Genomic DNA, 21,902 nt, shown 5'->3' with positions numbered 1-21,902 from the left:
GTGTTTTGGTACTAACTCATTCTTGCTCAATTACCAGCAGCTCTGAGCACCTTCTGCGCTTCTTTATGGCACCGGGACTCTCTTGGTCTTGGAGCCAGGGGAGATATTAGGGTTTATTTCCCAGTGAACTTGAAGTTTGACACCAGAGCCAATTCTGTGGCAGATGGGGAGCCTGAGGCTTATTCTGTGATTAAAAATCATTTCTTGCATCATGTCTATCCTTTCAGTCTGGAGCAGTGGGGAATATGGCCACCATGGTGATCTTGACGGCGGTGAGGGAAGAAGGAAGGGAGAGGAGTGATTCACTGTGCACCTTTGTTGTATGTTACCAGCTTAGGACTCAGGATGCGTTGGACCCAATTTTAGTCTCCGGAATTGTCATCATCCAGTGCTATTTTCCCCATTACGCAGAGGTGGCAGAGGGACTGGGGGGGGGGGGGGGCAGGCCTCTGTCTCCAAGGAGACTGTGACGATGTCCCAGTAGGGGCAATTTGGAAGTGGGCATCCCTAGAAGGCTGAGGGAGGCCTCGGATTTGACCCTCGCGACTCCCGCGTTAGGGACTTTCTCTTACCAAAAGACTAGTCAGCCAGCCCCTTTTTAGAAGGGGAAACTGAGGCCCAGAAAGGGCAGGGAATCCCTTTGGGTCACAATGTGCCGTCAAGGAAGGGTCAGGAGGAGCTGGGTCCAGGATTATGCGCCCTTGGCTTTCCCCCAAAGCTCAGGAAGCCCCTCTTGGCTCCACTCTTCTTTGAGCTTTCTATCAAACAAGTCCTAGCGCCGGTGATCTTTTTGAACGTTCTGCGTCTCCACTCTGAGACTTCCCCTTTAAGGCGTTCTTCCCCTTTAAGACTCACGGCCCCTCCCATCACGCTGCGTCGCAGTCTTAAGGCCCCGCCCCTTCAAACAGCTTTCTCCGGGCCGCGGCTGCTGCGCGACCGCCACGGCCCCTTTAAGCTCGAGCCCCGCCCCTGGTTCCCCATTCCCTTCCCTCCCCTCCCCTCCCCCTTCTGCCCGCACCAGGTGCCCCGGCCGGTCGTGCGGCGCGGCGCGCGACGGTGAGCGCCGGGCCCCGACGGGGTGCGAGGACACGTTCCCGGTCTTCCTCGGCCCTGGCCAGATCCTCGCGGGTGCCAGGAGGCGGGGCCGGAGCTGCGACTGGGGCGGGGGAAAGGGGTGGGCCGGGGGCGGGAGGGGTGGGCCCGGACCGGCCGAATGCGGGGGAGGGGCTCAGGTGACTTACGGGGGAAGGAATGGCTCCCTTCGGAGCTCGCCTGTCGACAGGGGGTGTGGGGAACCCGGCTTACGCTCGGCGGCGTTCCCACTCTCCGTTGCCCGGCCAGTGCTCCGGTACAGCCCGATCGCGGAATTGTCCCCCTCAGACCCATGGGGTCCAGGCCCTTCTGTAGGGGGTGGCTGCCGGCCGGTCCCGCCGCCTGACCCCGCAGTCGTGGAGGCGGCCGGAGAGGCCCAGACTGAAAGCGGTGGCCTTTGAGGCGGGGCGGCAGGAGGGCACCGGCCGCCTCTCGGACCTCCTGGCAGAGGTGGGGGCCGTAGCAAAAGGCACAGGGGTGGAGCGTGGCCAGGGGCTAACCAGCTGGGACGGACGTCTGCCCGCTTCCCCCAGATACAGGCTGAGCTGTGGGCTGTGAGCTGTGGGCTGGCTGCCGGACCTCAGTTCCAAACCCTTGCCCGTCAGTGAGCTGGCGGTCACCATGGCAATGCGGGAGCTGGTGGAGGCCGAATGCGGGGGTGCCAACCCACTCATGAAGCTGGCCGGGCACTTCACCCAGGACAAGGCCCTTCGGCAGGAGGGGTTGAGGCCTGGCCCTTGGCCCCCAGGAGCCCCCGCCTCTGAGGCGGTGAGTATTTTTGATGTGGAAACACAAGCGGTGGCCTGGGATGGGGGGGGGGGGCAAAGGAACACTGGGGGATAACTGCTCTCTCTGATGTGTCGCAAATGATAGTTACCACTTAATGAGTGTTTACTTAACACCGCGCTAAGCATTGTGCATCTTCAGACGAATGAAGGCCGTCGTTTTATAGATGAAGAAACTGAGGCTCAGAGAAGTTTTGTGACTTGCTCAAGGTCATTTATACATGCCGGAGCTGGAATTTTAACCCCTGTTTAACTGAGTTGTGTGTGGTCTTCACCACTGTACCATATTGCCCCCCCCCCCCCTTTCTTTTCTTCTGTCTTAGGTCTCTAAGCCTTTGGGAGTAGCCTCGGAAGATGAGGTAAACATACCAGTCTCTTGCGTTGCATTTTTCTTTTGCCCGTTGCGTTTTCACTTTAAACTTGGCTCACCCATATTTCAACCTGTGGACCTTCCTGACCAAATGAGATTTGCCTTATTCCACCTGCTTGCTTTTAAAAATGTATTCTTTTGAGTGTTTGCAAATCTATAGTTTCTTTGCTTCCCTTGTATTTAGCATCCCCCATTCATGGGGCGTTATCTCCTGCTGAGTTCATTTCATCACGTCTCTCCTGGCAGTTGGTGGCCGAATTTCTCCAGGACCAGAATGCACCACTTGTATCCCGCGCCCCTCAGACTTTCAAGATGGATGATCTCCTGGCAGAGATGCAAGAGATTGAACAGTCAAACTTCCGCCAGGCACCCCAGAGAGGTGGGTCCAGAGTCTGGTGGGAGGGGAGTTCACCATTTTCCGTGCACAGAGGGCCAAGGGGGTTCCATATTTGGATGCTGCTGGCGTTGGGGAATTGAGATGCAGAAGGAGATAAAAGGGACAGAGTGTTTTCATGTGCACTGAGAGCTCCTTAGGCATGATAGAATGATACGTATTTCTTTTTTTTTTTTCTTAGTTCTCTCTCTTTCTTTTAAGCTCCTGGTGTGGCAGACTTGGCCTTGTCTGAGAACTGGGCCCAGGAGTTTCTTGCAGCTGGAGATGCTGTGGATGTAACTCAGGATTATAATGAGACTGACTGGTCCCAAGAATTCATCTCTGAAGTCACAGGTGAGGCTTGCATGGGGCAAAGTTCTCTTTGGTTCCCCAGTTCATCTTAGGATATAGAGCGATTTTAGCTTCTATGACTTTTCTGGATTCTTGACTCATTTCTCTAGGGCACTGAACCTCAGGTGATAATAGGGAATTGTTGAAACTTATATGAAGCAGGGGACTTGGTTTGAACTGGATAAGAGATTTTGGAGATTATATCTCTGCATCTCTGTATCTCTCTCTATTTAAAGAGAATGGGAGAGAGGACAGGGAGAGAGAACACGAGGGGTTAGGTACTTCTTTCTTATCTGGAACTTTATTACTGTAATTTGGTGGTGAGGATCCACAGATTGGATGAATGGCAGTATTGCCCAGGAAGAAATATTCAGCACAGCCAGCCTGTGGGATTCTGGCATTAAGTCATCTTGAAAAGAGTTGAGGCCTTGGAAAGTGGGATTGGGGAGTTCAAGGGCCTGAAGTACAGGGTCTTAGAGGGCAAAGACCATATCCTGATGATGATAATAAAAATTAATAGCTAATATTTACTTAAAATGTTCTGGATTTTGTATTAAGTGCTCTGAATGCATTATCTATTTAATTCCCATGAGAACTCCCGAGGCAGCTACTGTTTTTATTCCTAGCATATACATAAGAAAACAGAGGCTTTGGGATTAAGGGACTTGCCAAAGGTGATTCAGTTTTGTAGGTGGTGGAGTTGGGATTTGACTCTGGGTTTGAATGATTCCAGACCCTGTGGGCTTAACCATGGTGCTCTACTGGTGGGCCTGCACCCTAAGCTCTTCAGGGTCCCAGCCTGTTTCTTGCTCTTTGAGAGGGTCCATGCTCATTACGTCCCTCGGGATTGATTCCTCTCCCCCAGGCCTGTCTGAATAGGGGCATGGGGGAAGGGCATTCTCTTCAGCTTTCCTCTTCTTCTTTGCTGTCAAAGGGAAGTACTTGTTAGCCTTTTTCCAATTTAACAAATTAAGAATAAGAAGAGATACAAATGGACAAAGTTACAGAGATTATAGACTCTCAGGGCATTCACATTGTCATCGTTTTTAAATATTCCTGAGGTCACTAAAGGGACCTAATTGTTTTCTCCCTCCATCATTTTTATTCTTCTAAAAGTAGGGCTTTCTGTATTTAGGAAAAAACCCCCAAATCTAACAGTTAAAAGCTGTTGGCCTCTTTTAACATGACTCCCTTTCCTCCAACGCTGAAGTTGGAGTTTAAGGTAGAACAGTAGATGTTCTTTGTTTCTTGAATCATGCTTTGCACTTTATAATCTTAAAGTCATTTGGTCTTCACAGTTATACTTACAAGGTAGGTATTCCTTCCCTATTGTGTGGATAAAGAAACTGAGATTTCGAAAGGTTAAATACTTTATCCAAAGTCATTCAGTAACAGAGATGACATTCAGACTCCTATCTTTCTGACTCTAGGCTCCATACTTAGAGCCATTACACTATCATTGAGAATCTTCTTTGTGGAATTTCCTCAAGTGAAACTCTGAGCTGTAACAAAGGCACTCCCCCAGACCAACACTGTTTTTCATACAAACTGTAGACTTAAATGCTGTGTCTTATTGTAGAGAGACTTCTGTTGTAATGTGTGGGCGTCATTTTTGATAACTCAGAAAAAAAAATTATTGCTACCGAAAGCATTGAGATTGATGAGATTTCTGTTATAATTACCTTTAGAAAAACACGTTGGACTTGTCTCATTAAGTTCTCTTTGGGAGATCTCTTCTGTTTTTTCTGTTCTTTTGGGACTGTGCCTGCTTCATGGAGGCAGGGATAGGGAGGGAGAGCCGGAAAGGGAAGTTGAGCTGTTTGGGGCCTGCCTTCATAAAAATGTGCAATTGCATTAGTTATTGCTTTGTACGCAGTGGACCTTCAGTATTTATTGAACAAATGAATTGAGATCTGGGAGAAAGCTAAAGGAAATTAATTTTCTGGTCATTCATTTTTTATTATTCTCATAACATTTGTGGCTGATATTATTATATTGATGATATAGGTTACCTATTACTTTATGGATAAGTTGACTTCAAGATGAAAGGTTATATGCTTTAAATCCTTATTATTTTCAAACCCCTATTGTTAAGATTCCAGACCCAAGTTTACAAAGAACCTAGATGTGCATTTATTGTCTTGTCTTGTTCTATTTGAAAATAATTGATAGTTTCACTGGAAGTTGCAAAAAAGGTAGAAGAAGGTTCTGTGTATCTTTCATTCTGTTTTCCCTGGTGGTAATATTTTGCATGACCGTTTGTTATGTCCGACATCAAAATCGGGAAACTGCCATTGGTACAATCCACAGAGTGTATTAAATCTCACTGGTTTGACATGCCTTTGTGTGTGTGTGTTTATGGTTTTATGCGGTTTTATCACTTGTGTAGATTTGTGTAACTACCATCACAGTCGAGTTACAGAATTATTCCATTTGCCACATGAAGCTCATTTTTCAGTCTGCCATATTTCTTGATGGAATCCACACCCCGACCCCTGCCCCTAAATCTCCTGGGCCAAATAATTCCCCATCTTATGACTTGGCTGCAGGGATGAAGTACGTCTTTAAGGGGTTTTGAATTCAGGCAGCCTCAGCTAACCTGGTGTGTGAGGTTCCTATGGTAATTATGAGAGAGAGACCTGTGCTGTAGGCAAGCAGCAGTGGCAGACGATGAGTGGCAACAGATCTCCCCCTGTGGCAGAGGAACAGACTGTGGAATAAAAGGAGTAACGATCTCATCGTGATGTTTTCTGCTTTCCCTATGGGTTTGCTCCCTATGTGAACAGACAGTGATGTTAATAATAGAGAACATTTGTTACCCTGTGCCTTACGCATGCCTTATCTCGTTTGGTCTTTACAACCATCCCTATGAGGTAGTTGTTCTTATCTCTATTCGTAGATCTATTTATATCTGTTTATAGATAAGGAAATGGAAACTTAAGGGTTAAGTAACTTGCACAGTGAATAAGAGGTGGTGTTGGGATTTGAGTGCCTGGAGGCTGACTCTAGAACCTGCATTCTTTTTTTTTTTTTTTTTTTTTTTTTTTAGGGAGAAACATAAAAATTTATTTAACAGGTGATAAAACTGAGGCATTGAAAGATTTAATAATTTATCCAATAAAATAGAGAATCGTAATTATAGAACCAGGGTAAGAACTGAGTCTTTCTGGGCTTTTATGGACAAAGTAGAACCTACATTCTTTACCACTGGGCTATTTAGCAAACTCAGGAATGTTTATGGATGAGGGTGGGAAGTTCTGAATTTTTGACTTTTGAGCTTGGGCTGGATGCGCCTAGGTGGAAGGAACACACAACGAGAAAGTAAGTAAGGTGAACATTCTGAATTGGATATTTGGTGTCAAGGTTGTTGGTTCTGACTCTACTGATTTACGTAAGCTAGGACAGTCCCTTCTCCTCTGCAGGCCTTAATTGCTCCAATCTCGAGTATCCAAATAGATCTGATTTTCTGTGAGAATTTCTCAAAAAATAGTGTGAAGGCCAAACAGAATTCTTCTGGTTCTTTCATTTTGACTCTGTTGGAGCAGGTTCACAATGCCAGAAAATTCTGAGTCTGATGGCTAAATATGGCCAAATACCAAATTACAGCTATTTGAGGATGACTTTTCTCATCCTGGGATTTTTTTTCTAATCTGCCTCATGTCTCTTAAAGTCCAGATGCTTTATATTTTTTCCGTTGCTTCTTGTCCTTGAAAGGAGCATTTCACAGAAAACAGCATTCTCTCTAATTTGAGGAGCATTTGTGGCCAGAGTATGCTTCTGGAAAACACTCTAGTTGAGAGTAAGGAGTGGCTGGAGAGTAAGAGGAGCGGTGGTTAATTTTCAACAGAATGGGACGAAGGGATCAGAAGGCACTGTAAAGTCTACTTTAGTATTATGTGTCTCCTTCTTAGGTCTCCACTTTTGGGCCAGCAGTCTATTGCCCGTAATAACTAGTGAGGGAATCTGGATAAAAATGTTGAGAGTCTTTGAAATTAAGGACAAAAAAAAAAAATGTCAACCATATCTTAATTTATTATATTAGTGATATTTATAGTTATGTGTATTTTGAGAGTCTGTATCCCCCTTTTTTTTCTCCTCCAGATTTTGACATTACTTTCCCACATGTTGAGCTTACTTTGTTGAAATTGTTCAGACAAAGGCTCAGTTAAATGGAGTAGACATTTAATACCAAAGGGATACATCTGCCTTCTGTGTTGAAAGCAATGACAGATCTCCAAACTGGGGACAAAGATAGCATGACCATTTCAGTACTGATGGTGGAGAAGTGTGGATGCAGGGCAGAAGGAAAGCACACTGCTGGCTAGTGCCTTGTCTGTGTTGACTCATTCTTTAGGGCCCCTTTGTTGTTGTTGTTTTTTTTTAAATATTTATTTTTGAGAGAGTGCAAGCGGGGGAGGGGCAGAGAGAGAGGGACAGAGCTTCTGAAGCCGGCTGTATGCGGATAGGCTGACAGCAGAGAGCCCGATGCAGGGCTTGAACTCATGAACTATGAGATCACGACCTGAGCTGCAGTCGGACATTCAACTGACTGAGCCACCCAGGTACCCCTCTTTAGGGCCCCTTTGAATAATGTCTTAGTGCTTTTTGTTTTGTTTTGTTTTTTTCATTTTCCCCCTGGCCCCAAAATAGTAAAGGACAAAGTCCTGGAGATTGAGAAAGAGTTCAGTGCCCTCGTTCAATCTGTTACCTTGCTAATCTTTACTATGATGTTGTGGCAGTGCCCTTTGTCACTAGAGCTTTTAAGACAGTTCCTAGAATTACACTTAAAAAAACATAGCCCTAAAATGAATCAAAAGTGAGGGGCACCAGGGTGACTCAGTCAGCTAAGCATCTGACTCTTGATTTAGGCTCAGATCATTATGATCTCATGGATCATGGGTTCGAGCCCTGCATTGAATCCCTCGCATGGGATTCTCTCTCTCCCTCTCTCTGCCCCTTCCCTGCTGCTCTCTCACTCTTCCTCAAAATAAATAAACCAAAAAGCAAATGAATCAAAAGTGACAAGTCAGAATGTTTCTTCTTGGGGGAGGGAGGGCCTGACGGAGCCTGTGAGAGGTCTGAAACGTTCTGTGTCTTGATGTGGCTGGTGGTGATTTGCGTGTATTCACGTGTGGAGTTAATGAAGCAGTATACTAACGCTTGGTACACTTTGTGTACATTCATGTTTGCATGTTGCATCTCAACTAAAAAAATGAAACCAACATCCAGTGGGAAGAGTGGCCCTAGGTATTTTTTAATTCTAGCCCAGCATTCTGCTTCTCAGGTTCTCCTGGTAGCTTTATTACAATGAAATACGAGGCTTCTTTTATTGGGAAAGCGTGAACTCTGTCGATGGAGACCAGACCAGAGGTCTTCTGCTCTCCTTTAGCTCCTTACCAGTTTCTTGCAGTGCCTTTGAGGAAGGTGGAGGCCCCAAGTGCCTGCTATTTCTTCCTGAGGCCTCTGGCACTTCAAGCAAAAGGGTTTGGACTCCTTTCCTGAGTCTCCTCATTTGTTTTCCTGTTTCCAATCCAGTAAACTTTGACCCCAGGCCCCTTGGGAGTGGGTTGGATATTGAGAGTTTAGTAGTGTTTTCTTTCGAGCAGGACTTTCTCAGGAATTCAGTAGGGTCTTATCTGCTTTGGCTTGGTTAAGAGGGTCAGTTGAATATGCGTGGTACTCTCCTTTTCCCTGACCCTCACTGAGCCCAGTGTGATTTCTCCAAATCCGTTCCTTGCAGATCCTTTGTCTGTGTCCCCAGCCCGCTGGGCTGAGGAATATCTGGAACAGTCCGAGGAGAAGTTGTGGCTGGGAGAGCCTGAAGGAACAGCTGCCACTGATCGCTGGTGAGTCCAGCTACTTCTTTCTGGATGGATCCCTGTGAAAGGAGCATTGGGTAGTTTTCTCAGCCTCCTTCACCTCCTACATCTGCATTCTCAAACTGATTTGCAGTCCCCTCATGTTTTCTTTTCTTTTCTTTTCTTTTCTTTTCTTTTCTTTTCTTTTCTTTTCTTTTCTTTTCTTTTCTTTTCTTTTCTTTTCTTTCTATTTTGAGAGAGACAGAGAGCATGCCAGAGGGGGAGGGGAAGAGAGACGGGGGGGGCACAGAGGATCTGAAGTGAGCTCTGTGCTGCCAGTAGAGATCCTGATGCGGTCCTCAGACTCACAGACCGTGGGATCACGACCTGAGCTGAAGTTGGATGCTTAACTGACTGAGTCACCCAGGAGCCCCCCCCCCCCCCCGCCCTTGTTTTAAAGTTTATTTATTTTGAGAGAGGGGCGGAGGGGGGGAGAGGGAGAGAATCCCAGGCAGGCTCTGCACCATCAGTGCAGAGCCCCATGTGGAGCTTGAACTCAGGAACCATGAGATCATGACATGAGCTGAAGCCGGACACTTAACCGACTGAGCCACCTAAGCACCTCCCCTCATTTTCAGTGTTAAGGTTCTCACTTGTATTATCACCCCTACTCAAAGTGTAAGTGAGTCAAGAATCCTAAGTGTCGTTACCAGAAGTTTGTAACTTTACCTTACGTACCCTATTGCCTCTTTAATTTGGAGGCTGCTACTATATTCCTTCTCTCTGCAAAGGTGTGTTTGTGAATGGGAGAAGTAAAAGAATGTAGCTAATACTTTGCCACTTCCGCCCGTGTCCTTTTTTTTTTCTTTATAAAATTTTTTTTATTTATTTATTTTGAGAGAGACAGAGACAGTGTGAGTGGGGGAGGGGCAGAGAGAGCAGGAGACAGAGAATCCCAAGCAGGCTCCATACTGTCAATGCAGAGCCTGAAGCGGGGCTCGAACCCACAAACTGTGAGATTATGACCTGAACTGAAACCAAGAGTTGGATGCTTAAGGGACTGACCCAGGCACCTCCCCCCCCCCCCCCCACCAAGTGTCCTTTTTTAATGTAAATTGGAATTTGTAGGACCTCAGCAAGAATGTGTGTCTTTTCCTTGATAAGAACTGTGATGCCAGGGGCTGGGGGGTGGGGAATAGCATGGGGAAGGTGGTGGCAGACGAGTGTGTGGAACTCGTTTGCCCTTACCTGTTCCAGGTATGATGAATACCATCCCGAGGAGGATCTGCAGCACACAGCCAGTGATTTTGTGGCCAAGGTGGATGACCCCAAGTTGGCTAACTCTGAGGTGAGCCACATCCCACTGCTATTTTGCCCAGCAGAGCTGGCCTCCAAAGCCAAGAGTCTAGCTTTTCATACCCCAGTTTAAAGAGAAGGAAATAAGATCCCAGGTCCATGCCTTCCTGTCTTGAGAATAGAGACTTCGCATCCTGCCTCTTACTTTCAGCATTCTTTCCCTCACTTCCTTGCATACTCACCCTGTTGCTTTTCTGTGTCTTCTCAAATCTTTAAAGCCAGAAATTCCTTTCTTTTTGTTCTCTACATTTTTCAGGGTCTTTTAGCAAATCTTGCCTGCAGCTAGAGATGGTCAGGGGGAGGGTGAGTGCAGGCTTCTCTTGGGCATGGTTGAGAGTGCACACCTGGAAGTCCTCTCCCAAGTGGCCTATGTGTGTCTCTGTGCCCCAGTTCCTGAAATTCGTGCGGCAGATTGGCGAGGGGCAGGTGTCCCTGGAGTCCGGTGCAGGGTCGGGCCGAGCTCAGGCAGAACAGTGGGCAGCAGAGTTTATACAGCAGCAGGTAGGACATTGTCACTTCCCAGTCCCACTTGAGAGCCGGCTGGTGCCCCAGGCCTTGGGTTCAGTGTTCAGTGGTCCTAGACGGGGAAGGGATTTTATTGCCAGCTTGTCTTGGTAGCATCGAGGTCCTGAGTGGGTGGGAAAGAGATCCTGAGAATGTTCTCAGAAGTGTGCAGGTTGCTGGTGTTTAGTGGGTATTTAGTCAGTAGAAAGTTGGTGGTGGTCTGACCATCCTTCTTTGTCACAGGGTACATCAGATGCCTGGGTTGACCAGTTCACAAGACCAGTAAACACAGCTGCCCTCGATATGGAGTTTGAACGAGCCAAGTCAGCTATAGAGGTGAGAGCAGGTAGCACAGGAGCAGACACCTCAAGAGAAAACACTCCTTTGGAGAGAGTGGGTGTTTTAACAGCAAAGAAACGTACCACGAATGTTGTATGTCCTAGTGTTCCTGGGCCCTTTGTGTCAGAATGCTTGGGGTAGGGCATCAGCTCACACTGCAGAATCAGGATCTGAGCGTAGGATCTAGGAATCTTCACTTAAAAAAGCTCTTCAGGAGATCTTAAATGCATTGACATTTAAGAACTACTGCCTTACGGAATCTATCCTAGCGGCGCTGAGCGTCAGGTGGGGTGGTCATGATGGATCTCCTTTTTCTATTTGCCTTCCCTTCCTTACAGTCCGATGTCGATTTCTGGGACAAGTTGCAGGCAGAGTTGGAGGAGATGGCGAAACGGGACGCAGAGGCTCATCCCTGGCTTTCTGACTATGATGATCTCACGTCTGCTTCCTATGATAAGGTAAGAACTCGGTTTTCGGATTGCAGGGTTTCCTTGTTTTGTGCCTCCTTTAATCTTGAATTTGGAGGGTACCTACTTTCAAGTAATTACTACCTTGAACCCCTTTCCACGAAGGGAGGTCTAAATCATTCCCTTGCCCCGCTCCTCTCCAGTGTTTGAAGGTATGCTTTATTCTTAGGGTATAAGGATTAATAATAATAGACCATCCTTGTCAAATAATGGTAATACAGTGACATAGTACCTATAATAGAGATTTGCCCATGATGCATTCAGAACCTAGATGAAAGAGCTCTGCTTTGGAGGTTGATTGAGAACATTTTTTTTTTTTTTTTTTTTTTTAATTTTCTTTTTTTGAACATTTATTTTTGGGACAGAGAGAGACAGAGCATGAACGGGGGAGGGGCAGAGAGAGAGGGAGACACAGAATCGGAAACAGGCTCCAGGCTCTGAGCCATGAGCCCAGAGCCTGACGCGGGGCTCAAACTCCCGGACCGCGAGATCGTGACCTGGCTGAAGTTGGACGCTTAACCGACTGCGCCACCCAGGCGCCCTGATTGAGAACATTTTTAAGGAGATAGATACCCCTTTGGTAGAGAGTGGTAACTGGTAGATTATCTGTCTTCCCACCTTCATATCTATTTACTTTTTTTTTTTTTTTTTATGTTTATTTTTGAGAGAGAGAGACAGAGCGTGACTGCCGGTGGGCGGGGGGGGGGGGGGGTGGTGGCGGCGGACAGGGGCACAGAGAGAGGTAGACACAGAATTTGAAGCAGGCTTCAGGCTCCGAGCTGTCAGCACAGAGCCCGATGCGGGGCTCGAACCCACAAACCGCGAGATCATGACCGAGCCGAAGTCAGATGCTTAACCGAATAAGCCACCCAGGCGCCCCTCTGTTTACTTTTTTTAACTCACAAATTCATTTTAAATTTGGATCTGTTCCTGTAGGTACTGACCACCTGTGCCAATTTAGGTGTTTTCAAAGAATTATATTAAATAACTTAAATGTTAGGAAAATATTCCAGCAGTCATTGGTGAAAGTTGATCTAGTTTTGCATATAGCATATACTTTAGACCAAGAAGCTTATGCTGTTTCAGAGGTATCACTGTGGAAAAAAATCTGCTTTGGGACTGTGAGGTATTTAGGGATGTGGGTAATAACTGAACTGCTGAGGGGGCGCCTGTGGCTCAGTCGGTTAAGCATCCGACTTTTGATTTTGGCTCAAGTCATGATCTCACGGTTTGTGAATTTAAGCCCTGCTTGGGGCTCTGCGCTGACAGCATGGAACCTGCTTGGGATTTTCACTCACTCTCTCTCTCTCTCTCTCTCTCTCTCTCTCAAAATAAATAATAAATTAAAAAAAGAATTGAGCTGCTGAGCTGAAGCATGAGGGGGAAGGGAGAGAACTGTTTGGTTTTGGAAGAGACGAAACAGGAACTGGGGAGGAGAGTAGCAATACCTCTTCTCAGCTCAGATCTGGTTGGGAAAGGATTCTGGGGCTAGAACCAGGGCCTGAGATGTAAAGCAGGATATCTGAGGTAGATCTTGACATAGGGGAGCTATGCAAAGGTAGGAAAGAGTGGGGCTCAAGATAACTATAAAAAGGCTAGCATTTGGGGCGCCTGGGTGGGTCAGTCAGTTGAGAGTCTGGCTCTTGATTTCAGTTGAAGTCATCATCCCAGGGTCGTGGGATCGAGTCCTGAGTCGGTCTCCACGTGGAGCCTGCTTAAGATTTTTTCTTTCTCTCACTCTGCCCCTCTCCCCTGCTCGTGCACTCTTGCTCTCTCACATAGGAAAAGAAAAAAAGAAAAGGCTAGCTTTTGAAAGCCAATGAAAAACTTAGTACTGGGAAAAATGGGATTTTGTCTACTGTTTATTTCAGTCTTAGTTTTTAAGAGCTATCCTCTTACAGGGAAGAGAGCTTACTTCTTGGACCCTGCCCTATGTTTTGCCACAATAAGAGTTTCTTCTGTGGAATTCTGAGGAGGAAGAACTGAAGGAAGTACCTGCACATAATACATTTATTAATTTGTATAAGCAATTTGATAAGTTGCAGAGTTCCATCATCTTACAAGTGGCAAATTATATATTTTAGATGAAAATTTCCATGCTTTTAATAAATATAGATATATCATTGATTTTGTATGAGTAGCATTTCTTAGCATTTTTTGCTCTCATATTAATGACATGCTAGGTGGAATAAAATTTTCTTGAATGCTTTTTTTTTTAAGAGGGGGTGAGGGGCAGAGAGAGAGGGAGAGAGAGAGAATCCCAAGCAGCCTCCATGCTCAGTTCAGAGCCTGATGCAGGGCTCAATCCCACAACACTGGGATCGTAATCTGATCTGAAATCAAGAGTTGGACACTCAACTGACTGAGCCACCTAGGCGCCCCTATGCTATTATTGAATTATATGTCAATAGTGCATTTTTTGTTTTTAAATGTGGATCTGATCCTGATTGTCATATAAATTCATGGGTCTCTGAATATACTATTTTTTTACTGGATGGTCCTTAAATTTTCAAGACAACATCTGTAGCTCAAGCACATATTGTATCCCTTTAGCATAAAGAAGTTTCTCTGATGGGCTAGACTCTTAATAGTATCCTATTTCTGCTGCATGATCCTGTGAGATTTTGGAATAGACCAGACAGTGTATCAGACTGATTGGCTCGGCTTAGACTTTTTAGGTTGCAACAGTGATCATAAGCTCCTGCTGCATTCTTTTGGTTTGAAGCTTCCTCCCGCATATTCTTTTTTCCATTTATGCAAATGTTCTAATTTTGAAAAATTCCTCTTTGATCAGCAGTTGATAAAATGGCAAGGAGGATAGATAGCATGGACAAGAGTGTATTTGGAGAACCTCCTGATGGCATTGATTTGCTACATTGTCTTTTGAGGAGAATGCCTATTTTATGAATAGTATTTTATGCTTTTTGATAATAAGACTTAGGTGAATAATCTCACTTGATTATTAATAATCTCAGAACTCTGTAATTAATAATCTCAGAACTCTGTAGTTCTGAGAGGCAGGAATTGATTTCATTAGGAAATTATGTTATAGATGACAATGATCTCTGTTTCCTACAGGGTGGCTTAAAACAGATCGATGATAGACGATAGTTGAAGTTGGTTGTGGAGGGATTTATGTCTAGGATGGGGGTTAGCAAACTATGGCCCACAGGTAAATCTGGCCTGCTAACTGTTTTTGCCTGGCCTATGAGCTGATAGTGGTTTTAACATCCTTAAACAGTTGAAAAAAATGAAAAGAAATATTTTGTGACCTGTGCAAATTATATACAATTCAAATTGCAGTGTCCATAAATAAAGTTTTATTGGAACACAGTCATGCTTATGTGTTTTACATATTTGTGGCTCCTTTCTCTCTCCAAAGGTGGAGTTGACTAGTGACAGATTACTTATTATCTGGCCCTGATGAGAAAGGTTTGCTGATCCCTGGTCGAAGGTCATTTTCTACCTTCAGAGTTTTCATATTGTACAGAGACATCCCAGGAGCACTACTTATTCTCAACATGAATATACTTTTAATACATTTATTCCTAATCCATCTCCTGTAATATATCTTGCTTCTTAGACTTCCACTGTAATTATTTAAGTTTTGTCTGTCACAAGTAATTTTCATCTGATGACTTATGATGGTTTAGAACTTGGCTGGTAAAATTTAGGTGTTTCCAGTTCTTTAGCAGTTCCGTAGTAATAGTGAAAAAGGGCCTCGCTCACGTCTTTATTGTAGACGGTTTCATTCTTATTTGTCCTTAGCTACATTTAGAAGGGCTCTGCCTGGTATTTTGCATCTTTTTCATTCTGGTATATTGTTTTGTGATGGTAACTATTTACTCCCCAAAGAGGAACATTTTATTTGCTTGTCCCAAGTCATGCGGCTTACTGGAGACTTCCCTTCTACCTTATTACCTCTTTGCCTAACATGAAATACCGGTAGACAAAGCTTTGCACATAGCATCATAATCCTTCCCTGAAATGAGAAATCCTCAGCCAGAAGAGAACGGTGTTTTTCTGAAGCATTTTTTGCCATCAGGATTTTGGGATCTAGGTTTCATTTACTATGAGATACAGATTAATATTAGTAACTTTCAAGAATGAAATTAGGGAACAACTAAAGTTTTCAAAGTGCTTGAACACATGTTATCCAGGCAGTGCACACAGTGATTCTCTGAGCTAGGCAAGAGTGGGATTTGAGTGGCAGGACCTCTGACTCCAAATTGCATTTCCGTTATCTGTTATCACATTGCTGCAGGAAAACAAGAAATGCCCTTTGTTTTTTTTAAATATTTTAATGTTTATTTATTCTTAGAGAGAGAGAGAGACAGACAGACAGAATGTGAGTGGGGGAGGAGAAGAGAGAGAGGGAGACACAGAATCTGAAACAGGCTCCGGTCTCTGAGCTGTCAGCACAGAGCCCTATGCAAGGCCCGAACCCACAAATGCGAGATCGTGACCCGAGCCAAAGTCAGAAGCCCAACCGAGTGAGCCACCCAGGTGCCCCAAGAAATGCCCTTTGAATAGCTAAGGAGAGCTTATCTCATTCCTATAAGCGGGTCATGTAAGAAATGTGTTCTGTCCAGTAGTGAGAGTCAAGGATGTAGAAATACAGGCCTTTAAAGACTTCCTAAAATAAGCTTAATCCCAGCATGGATCCCAGTTTGTAGACCTTTGCTTTTCAGTTATTGTGAACAGGAGACAGCAGCATGAGCACGATACTGAATGATTTTACTGTAGTCCTAGATGATCCCCTTTATAATTTGGAAAATTTGGTGGCATTTAATTCGGGTACTTTTTGGAGGCCTTCAACTTCTCCACCTCTGTGTGGGTTGTCCTCTCCCATTTCTTCTGCTTTGCCTGTGACGGCTCTGTCCCAGAGGTTTTCACTTGGCTTCCTTTCCCTGTAGGGGTACCAGTTTGAGGAGGAGAACCCCCTGCGTGACCACCCCCAGCCTTTTGAGGAAGGCCTCCGGCGGCTTCAGGAGGGGGACCTGCCAAATGCGGTGCTGCTTTTTGAGGCAGCTGTGCAGCAGGATCCCAAGCACACGGAAGTGAGTGACTCACTGGTCTGCCTTCACATGAGACACGGCTTCCTTCAGTTTTGCGGGAACCCCACAGAGCAGTGCAGATGGATGCGGGCCTGGGTGGTGGCCTGAGGTCGGGGGGTAAGGGTGGAGAGGGGGATGCCAGAGGAAAGGAGGGTGGCAAGGTGAATACACGAGTAATGGGATCTGGCACCTTCTTTCTAGGCTTGGCAGTATCTGGGTACCACTCAGGCAGAGAATGAACAAGAACTGTTAGCCATCAGTGCGCTGCGGAGGTGAGTGTGTGAAAGGTGGGGTGAGGTGCTTCCGAGGCCCTCCAGATAGCCTTTAGAACGCTAGCGTCCCAGCCCCAGATCCTTGTCTTCTTTCCGGTCACTAGTAAGAGTGTGTTCTTGTGGCGAAACTCTTAAGGTTTGGAGGGAATTGGAGACACCTGGTTACGTTTCCTCACGAGCCGTTAATTGTATATGTGGGACCCTTACTGGTTCCTTGGCTGCTAAAACATCCCGCCTTCTCATATCTGTAATTTTGTTAGTAACTCACGTGTGGAGGATTCCTTTGCCTCGTAATCTGAGGGAGCTGGCAGGTGAGGCTGTCATGACTCTGCATTCCGTGACCGTATTCCAGTGTCCTGCAGGTGCCAGCTCTGCCCACCTCTGTCCAAACAGGTGTCTGGAGCTAAAGCCAGATAACCGGACGGCACTGATGGCGCTGGCTGTGAGCTTCACCAACGAGTCCTTGCAGCGACAGGCCTGCGAAACCCTGCGAGACTGGCTGCGCTACACGCCGGCCTATGCCCACCTGGTCGTGCGCGGCGAAGAAGGGGCTGGTGGGGCGGGACAGGGCCCCAGCAAGCGCATCCTGGGATCCCTGTTGTCGGAGTGAGTGCGAGGGATTCTTGGGAGGACAGATGGTAACGGGAGTCCCAGGAGAGGGAGGATCTTGATTTGGGAAGCTGGGATGGACTTAGACTCAGTGGTTTGAGAGTGGGATGCGGGCGGTGCCTGGGTGGCTCAGTCAGTGAAGCGTCCGACTTCGGCTCAGGCCACGATCTCGCAGTTTGTGGGTCGAGCCCCACTTCGGGCTCTGTGCTGACAGCTCGGATCCTGGAGCCTTCTTCGGGTTCCGTGTCTCCTCTCTCTGCCCCTCCCCTGTCCATGCTCTGTCTCTGTCTGTCTCTCAAAAAATGAGTAAACATTAAAAAAAAAATGACACACAAAAAAGAGTGGGATGGGAAACCCAGGATCCACTTGAAGGAGGTCCGCACTCCATGGTGCAGTGCCGGGATGAAACAGAAGAACAGGTTTCTAAAGTGGAGTTTGGGGGTCGGAGGATGACTGATAGACTGATGAATCTCGAGGGTGTGAGTGACTAAGGAAATATTTTGGGAGGGTGGGAATATAGACACATCCATCCACCTATGTCTGTGTTTTTGTTTTTTTTTTTTCTTCCCCCCTACTTATCCAGCTCCCTATTTCTTGAAGTGAAGGAGCTCTTCCTGGCTGCTGTGCGCCTGGACCCTACATCCATTGACCCTGATGTGCAGTGTGGCTTGGGAGTCCTCTTCAACCTGAGCGGGGAGTATGACAAGGCAGTGGACTGTTTCACAGCTGCCCTCAGCGTCCGTCCCAATGTGAGCCTCGGGAGGAATAGAAATAGAACATGACTGTGTCTTACTGAAGAATCATTTGTTGGGAACTTCGGAGTCATGGGAGATTTCGTTCCGGAGACTGGTTGCCATGGGAGGATTGGGAAAAGGCGGCTGGGAGTACAGGGTCATGTGGACGTCGGGGAGTCTGCATGAGATGAGAGCGGTTGCACTGTGGCCCACGGGGAACAGTGGAGGACAGAGGAACAGAAGGAACCTGTATTAGCTAAACAGAATGGTGAACCAGGGGGAGGGACGGGCAGAATTGGAGCGCCTGGCTCTTGTTTCTAACCCTTCTCCATTCCTATCCCAGGACTATTTGCTGTGGAATAAGCTAGGGGCCACCCTGGCCAACGGAAACCAGAGTGAAGAAGCAGTAGCTGCCTACCGTCGGGCCCTTGAGCTGCAGCCTGGCTATATACGGTCCCGCTACAACCTGGGCATCAGCTGCATCAACCTTGGAGCTCACCGGTGAGAGCAGCTCTTGAGTAATTAATGGGCGAATTCCTTCCCCCCGCCTTTGACCCCGGCTCCTCATTCTTTGATCCTGTATTTGACTGACTAGCCCCAGCCTTCTCCCCAGGCCGGCTGACCTGTCTCCTTCCAGTGATGTTCTGCTCACCATCTCTCACTTTTCTTCCCTACAGGGAGGCTGTGGAGCACTTTTTGGAGGCCCTGAACATGCAGAGGAAAAGCCGGGGCCCTCGCGGAGAAGGGGGTGCCATGTCAGAGAATATCTGGAGCACCCTACGTTTGGCATTGTCTATGTTAGGCCAGAGTGATGCCTATGGGGCAGCTGATGCCCGGGATCTGCCCACGCTCCTAACTATGTTTGGCCTGCCCCAGTGACAGTGGGATGGGCTGCCCTGTGAGTGTCTGCTTGGAGGGGTCCCTGCTCTGGATGTGACTCCCTCTCCCCAAATGGGCCTACCAAGGGGGTGGGCTGATGACCACAAGCGGTACGGCCTCTCAGGAGCTGCCTCAATGTAGGGGGTGGGGGGTAATCTGTGTCCTTCCTACGTAACTGTAGGAAAATGAGCTGCGTCGACTCTGAGTCCCTTGGTAATTCAGGGGCTGTATACCCCAGCTACGGATCTCTCTGCTCATCATGCCCTTTCTTGGTGCTGCTTTTTTGGGTAGGACCCAAAGATCTAGGGTAACTGTTGTCATCAGCTGCCATTTCTGATAGGGTCTACCACATTTGTAATGTCCGTCCTTTCCCCCGCCCCCCCCCCCCCCCCCCTTTTACTGGGAACTGGTGATAGTGCAGCTTTCTTGGGCAGTTGTGGGTGGCAGGTTCTTCTACCGTGCACCTCTGTGATGACTGTACCTGGGGTGGGGTGTTAGGAGTTGGCCTGTTGGATTTAAGTGTTGCTTTGGCTCAGCAGAGCTGAGTTTTGATGGGGGTGCCCACGGTTCGGTTGTGCCTGGACCTCTCCCGACTGTAGTCAGGTGGCCTGGGTGTGGTGCCGTACGCAGTAAGGCTGGCGTCATCATTGAGGGGTCCCTGGGAGTGGCTGGGGTCAACTGTACAGAGAGTGTTTGTGTGTGGGGTAGGAGGATGCTTGTTTGTGGAATGAACCTGGAAGGGACCAGATGGGATCAGATTAAGGGCTCTGTTCTGGGCCGTTGGTGGGAGGACAGAGCAAGTGGGCTGCGGGGTGTGGTGAGGGCAGCAAGCCCCCCTCCTAGAAAGGCGTGCGAGTAGGAGTTGAGCCAGCTCTTCTAGAAAGTTGGCTCGGAGATTGCAGTCTTGCCAGATTCCTAGCAGAGAGGTGGTTCAGTGTTACCGTAAGCCTTTTGCTGAACTTCTTTAAATGTTTCTAGGGGAGAGCATTGAAAAATCCCCTTCCCGCATATTACCTTCACAAGGTGTAGATTGAGGGAACGTGAGGGAGCAGCTTGGAATGTCCTCAGCTGCCCCCTGCGTGGGGAGATCCACTGACCCCCAGAAATGACTGCTAAGCCTCTTGCCTTGTCTTCACTAGCTAATGATCAGAGAGATTTTTTTTAAACTACCACGGTCCCAAGGTTCCATCCTGAAATTTATTTTTCTTTGTATGAATATGTGTAAATGATTTAAAAATAAAACTGTATGAATAAAATTTGTATGAAGAATAAGTGGAACTGACATGGGTGTGAGTTCTGCTGCCAGGGGAGAAGTTGGGGTGTGGGAGGTGGGTTGGTGTTTGGAGGATTGGCATTCAGCAGTTTTCTTCTCTCTTTGCCTTTCAAACTCTCACTAGTATATTGATTGCCCATCCATCCATCCAGTAATATTGAGCACCTAACACATGCCTGGTACCATGAATAAGATGTGCAAGGTCCCTGTGTCTATGGAACTTACGGTTCAGCAGGAGAGACTGATGGTTAACAATCGTGCATTTTTCATACTTAATGATGATACTATAAAGGGAAACACGGGGTGTGATATAATTGGTGTTGCTTTCATTGTGAATTATATGGGAGGATTTTGGTAGTTTTTTCAACGCTTACGCTTTCTAAAGGTTTTCATCTGGCTCTCCCTGGTTTTATTAGGAACTGTATCAAGGGCCATCTAAAGACGGGTATCTATCCGTGGGGAAAAGTTTTTAAAGATAAACATATTTATATGTGGAGATAAATGTCCATGGCCATGTTAGTGTTGGGGAAAAAATGTCTAAAAGAAAATGCGTTCAGTAAATTATCCAGACGGTGAAATATCATTTAGCTGTCTAATTCTGTTTATGGAACAATTTCCAATGACCATAAGTGCTAACAATATAATGAGAAAGAAGAGGTTAGCAAACTATTTACAGGTTATCTCAAAAACATGTCCTGAAAAGAGACTAGGGAATACCCCAGTATGCTAAGAGTGTGAAGATGCGAGTGATTTTTCTCCTGCTTTGCCATACTTGTAATTTTCAATTTTTCTTAGTGCATGGATGGGTAATACTTTCATAGGAAAGACCCCCCCCCCCCACCTCCAAAAAAAAAAACATGGTGGGAAGGGTGAGGCATTTGTTGTCACCACCTGGGTGACCTCAGGACACCCGGTGTCCTGGGCTCCGCAGGACAGGCAGTGCAAAGCCAGAGGCCTGACTGGGGCCTGGCATGTTGAGGCAGCAATTTCTACAATGTGTAGATAGATACAAGGAGAGCCGCCTGGCTTGAGGGTCAAGATAACTTCTGGTTTAATTGAAATCTCCAGGTTTACCTGCTTTGCCTGCCTTTGGGGACGTGAAGATGTCCAAGAGGATGCTTTTCTTGCACGGCCAGGGCTAGGCATCTCTTGAACCCAAATCAAATCCATCCAATAGTTATTGAGCCCCTAGCATGTGCCAGGTGCTGTTCAGGGATACAATTCACAAGGCAGACAAGGGTCCCTGTTCTCATGGCTTAGGTACTAGTTGACTAAAGAGAGAATATACAAGTTAATGAGAAAATACCAGTTAGTTTTGTGTAATTTTTATGTGTTTTAATTTCTAAGAAGAAACCAAAATGGCACATTGCACTACGAGTAAAGAGGAGGGCTGTGGGGTGTGAGGATCCAGCCATGGAGGTTTGGGTGGAAGCACAGCCCAGGTCCCGGGGGGCAAATGTGAAGGCTGTGATCTGAGCTTAAAAGAGCTCTGTGCACCCCAACAGGAAGAGGGCTGCAGTGGAGAAGAGAGGAGCACTAGCAGGAGAGAGGGTGGAGGGGTGGGCAGGAGCCCGGCAGGTAGGCCCTTTACGATTATGGTGAAGAGTTGGAATTATATTCTGAGTTCCACAGGAAATCACTGG

The 21,902-nt window shown here is 46.8% G+C and overlaps 1 protein-coding gene across 6 annotated transcripts; it reads left to right on the top strand.

Moving 5' to 3' along the window:
- Window positions 1-1,224: 1,224 nt before the first annotated feature.
- PEX5 (peroxisomal biogenesis factor 5) lies at window positions 1,225-20,268 on the top strand. Of its 6 annotated transcripts, none has more exons than XM_086714167.1 (15): window positions 1,225-1,860; window positions 2,201-2,236; window positions 2,494-2,626; window positions 2,843-2,974; window positions 8,712-8,817; window positions 10,027-10,117; window positions 10,516-10,626; window positions 10,873-10,965; window positions 11,331-11,426; window positions 16,352-16,495; window positions 16,694-16,764; window positions 17,158-17,370; window positions 17,957-18,122; window positions 18,451-18,608; window positions 18,785-20,268. In XM_086714167.1, exons 1-15 carry the CDS (start codon window positions 1,714-1,716, stop codon window positions 18,984-18,986), a joined length of 1,899 nt encoding a protein of 632 aa, XP_086570293.1. In that variant the 5' UTR covers window positions 1,225-1,713; the 3' UTR covers window positions 18,987-20,268. The 6 variants fall into 6 exon arrangements, with proteins under 6 accessions (XP_086570293.1, XP_086570294.1, XP_086570292.1 ...); XM_086714166.1 differs by having other exon boundaries at window positions 1,226-1,860; window positions 11,307-11,426; XM_086714168.1 differs by lacking the exon at window positions 2,201-2,236 and having other exon boundaries at window positions 11,307-11,426.
- The last annotated feature ends 1,634 nt before the right edge of the window (window positions 20,269-21,902 follow it).

Source organism: Puma concolor, chromosome B4, assembly GCF_028749965.1.
Source record: "Puma concolor isolate L17-30 chromosome B4, mPumCon1.1.hap2, whole genome shotgun sequence".
In the NCBI taxonomy this organism is placed as follows: Eukaryota; Metazoa; Chordata; class Mammalia; order Carnivora; family Felidae; genus Puma; species Puma concolor.
This window is presented reverse-complemented; position numbering and strand designations above follow the sequence as displayed.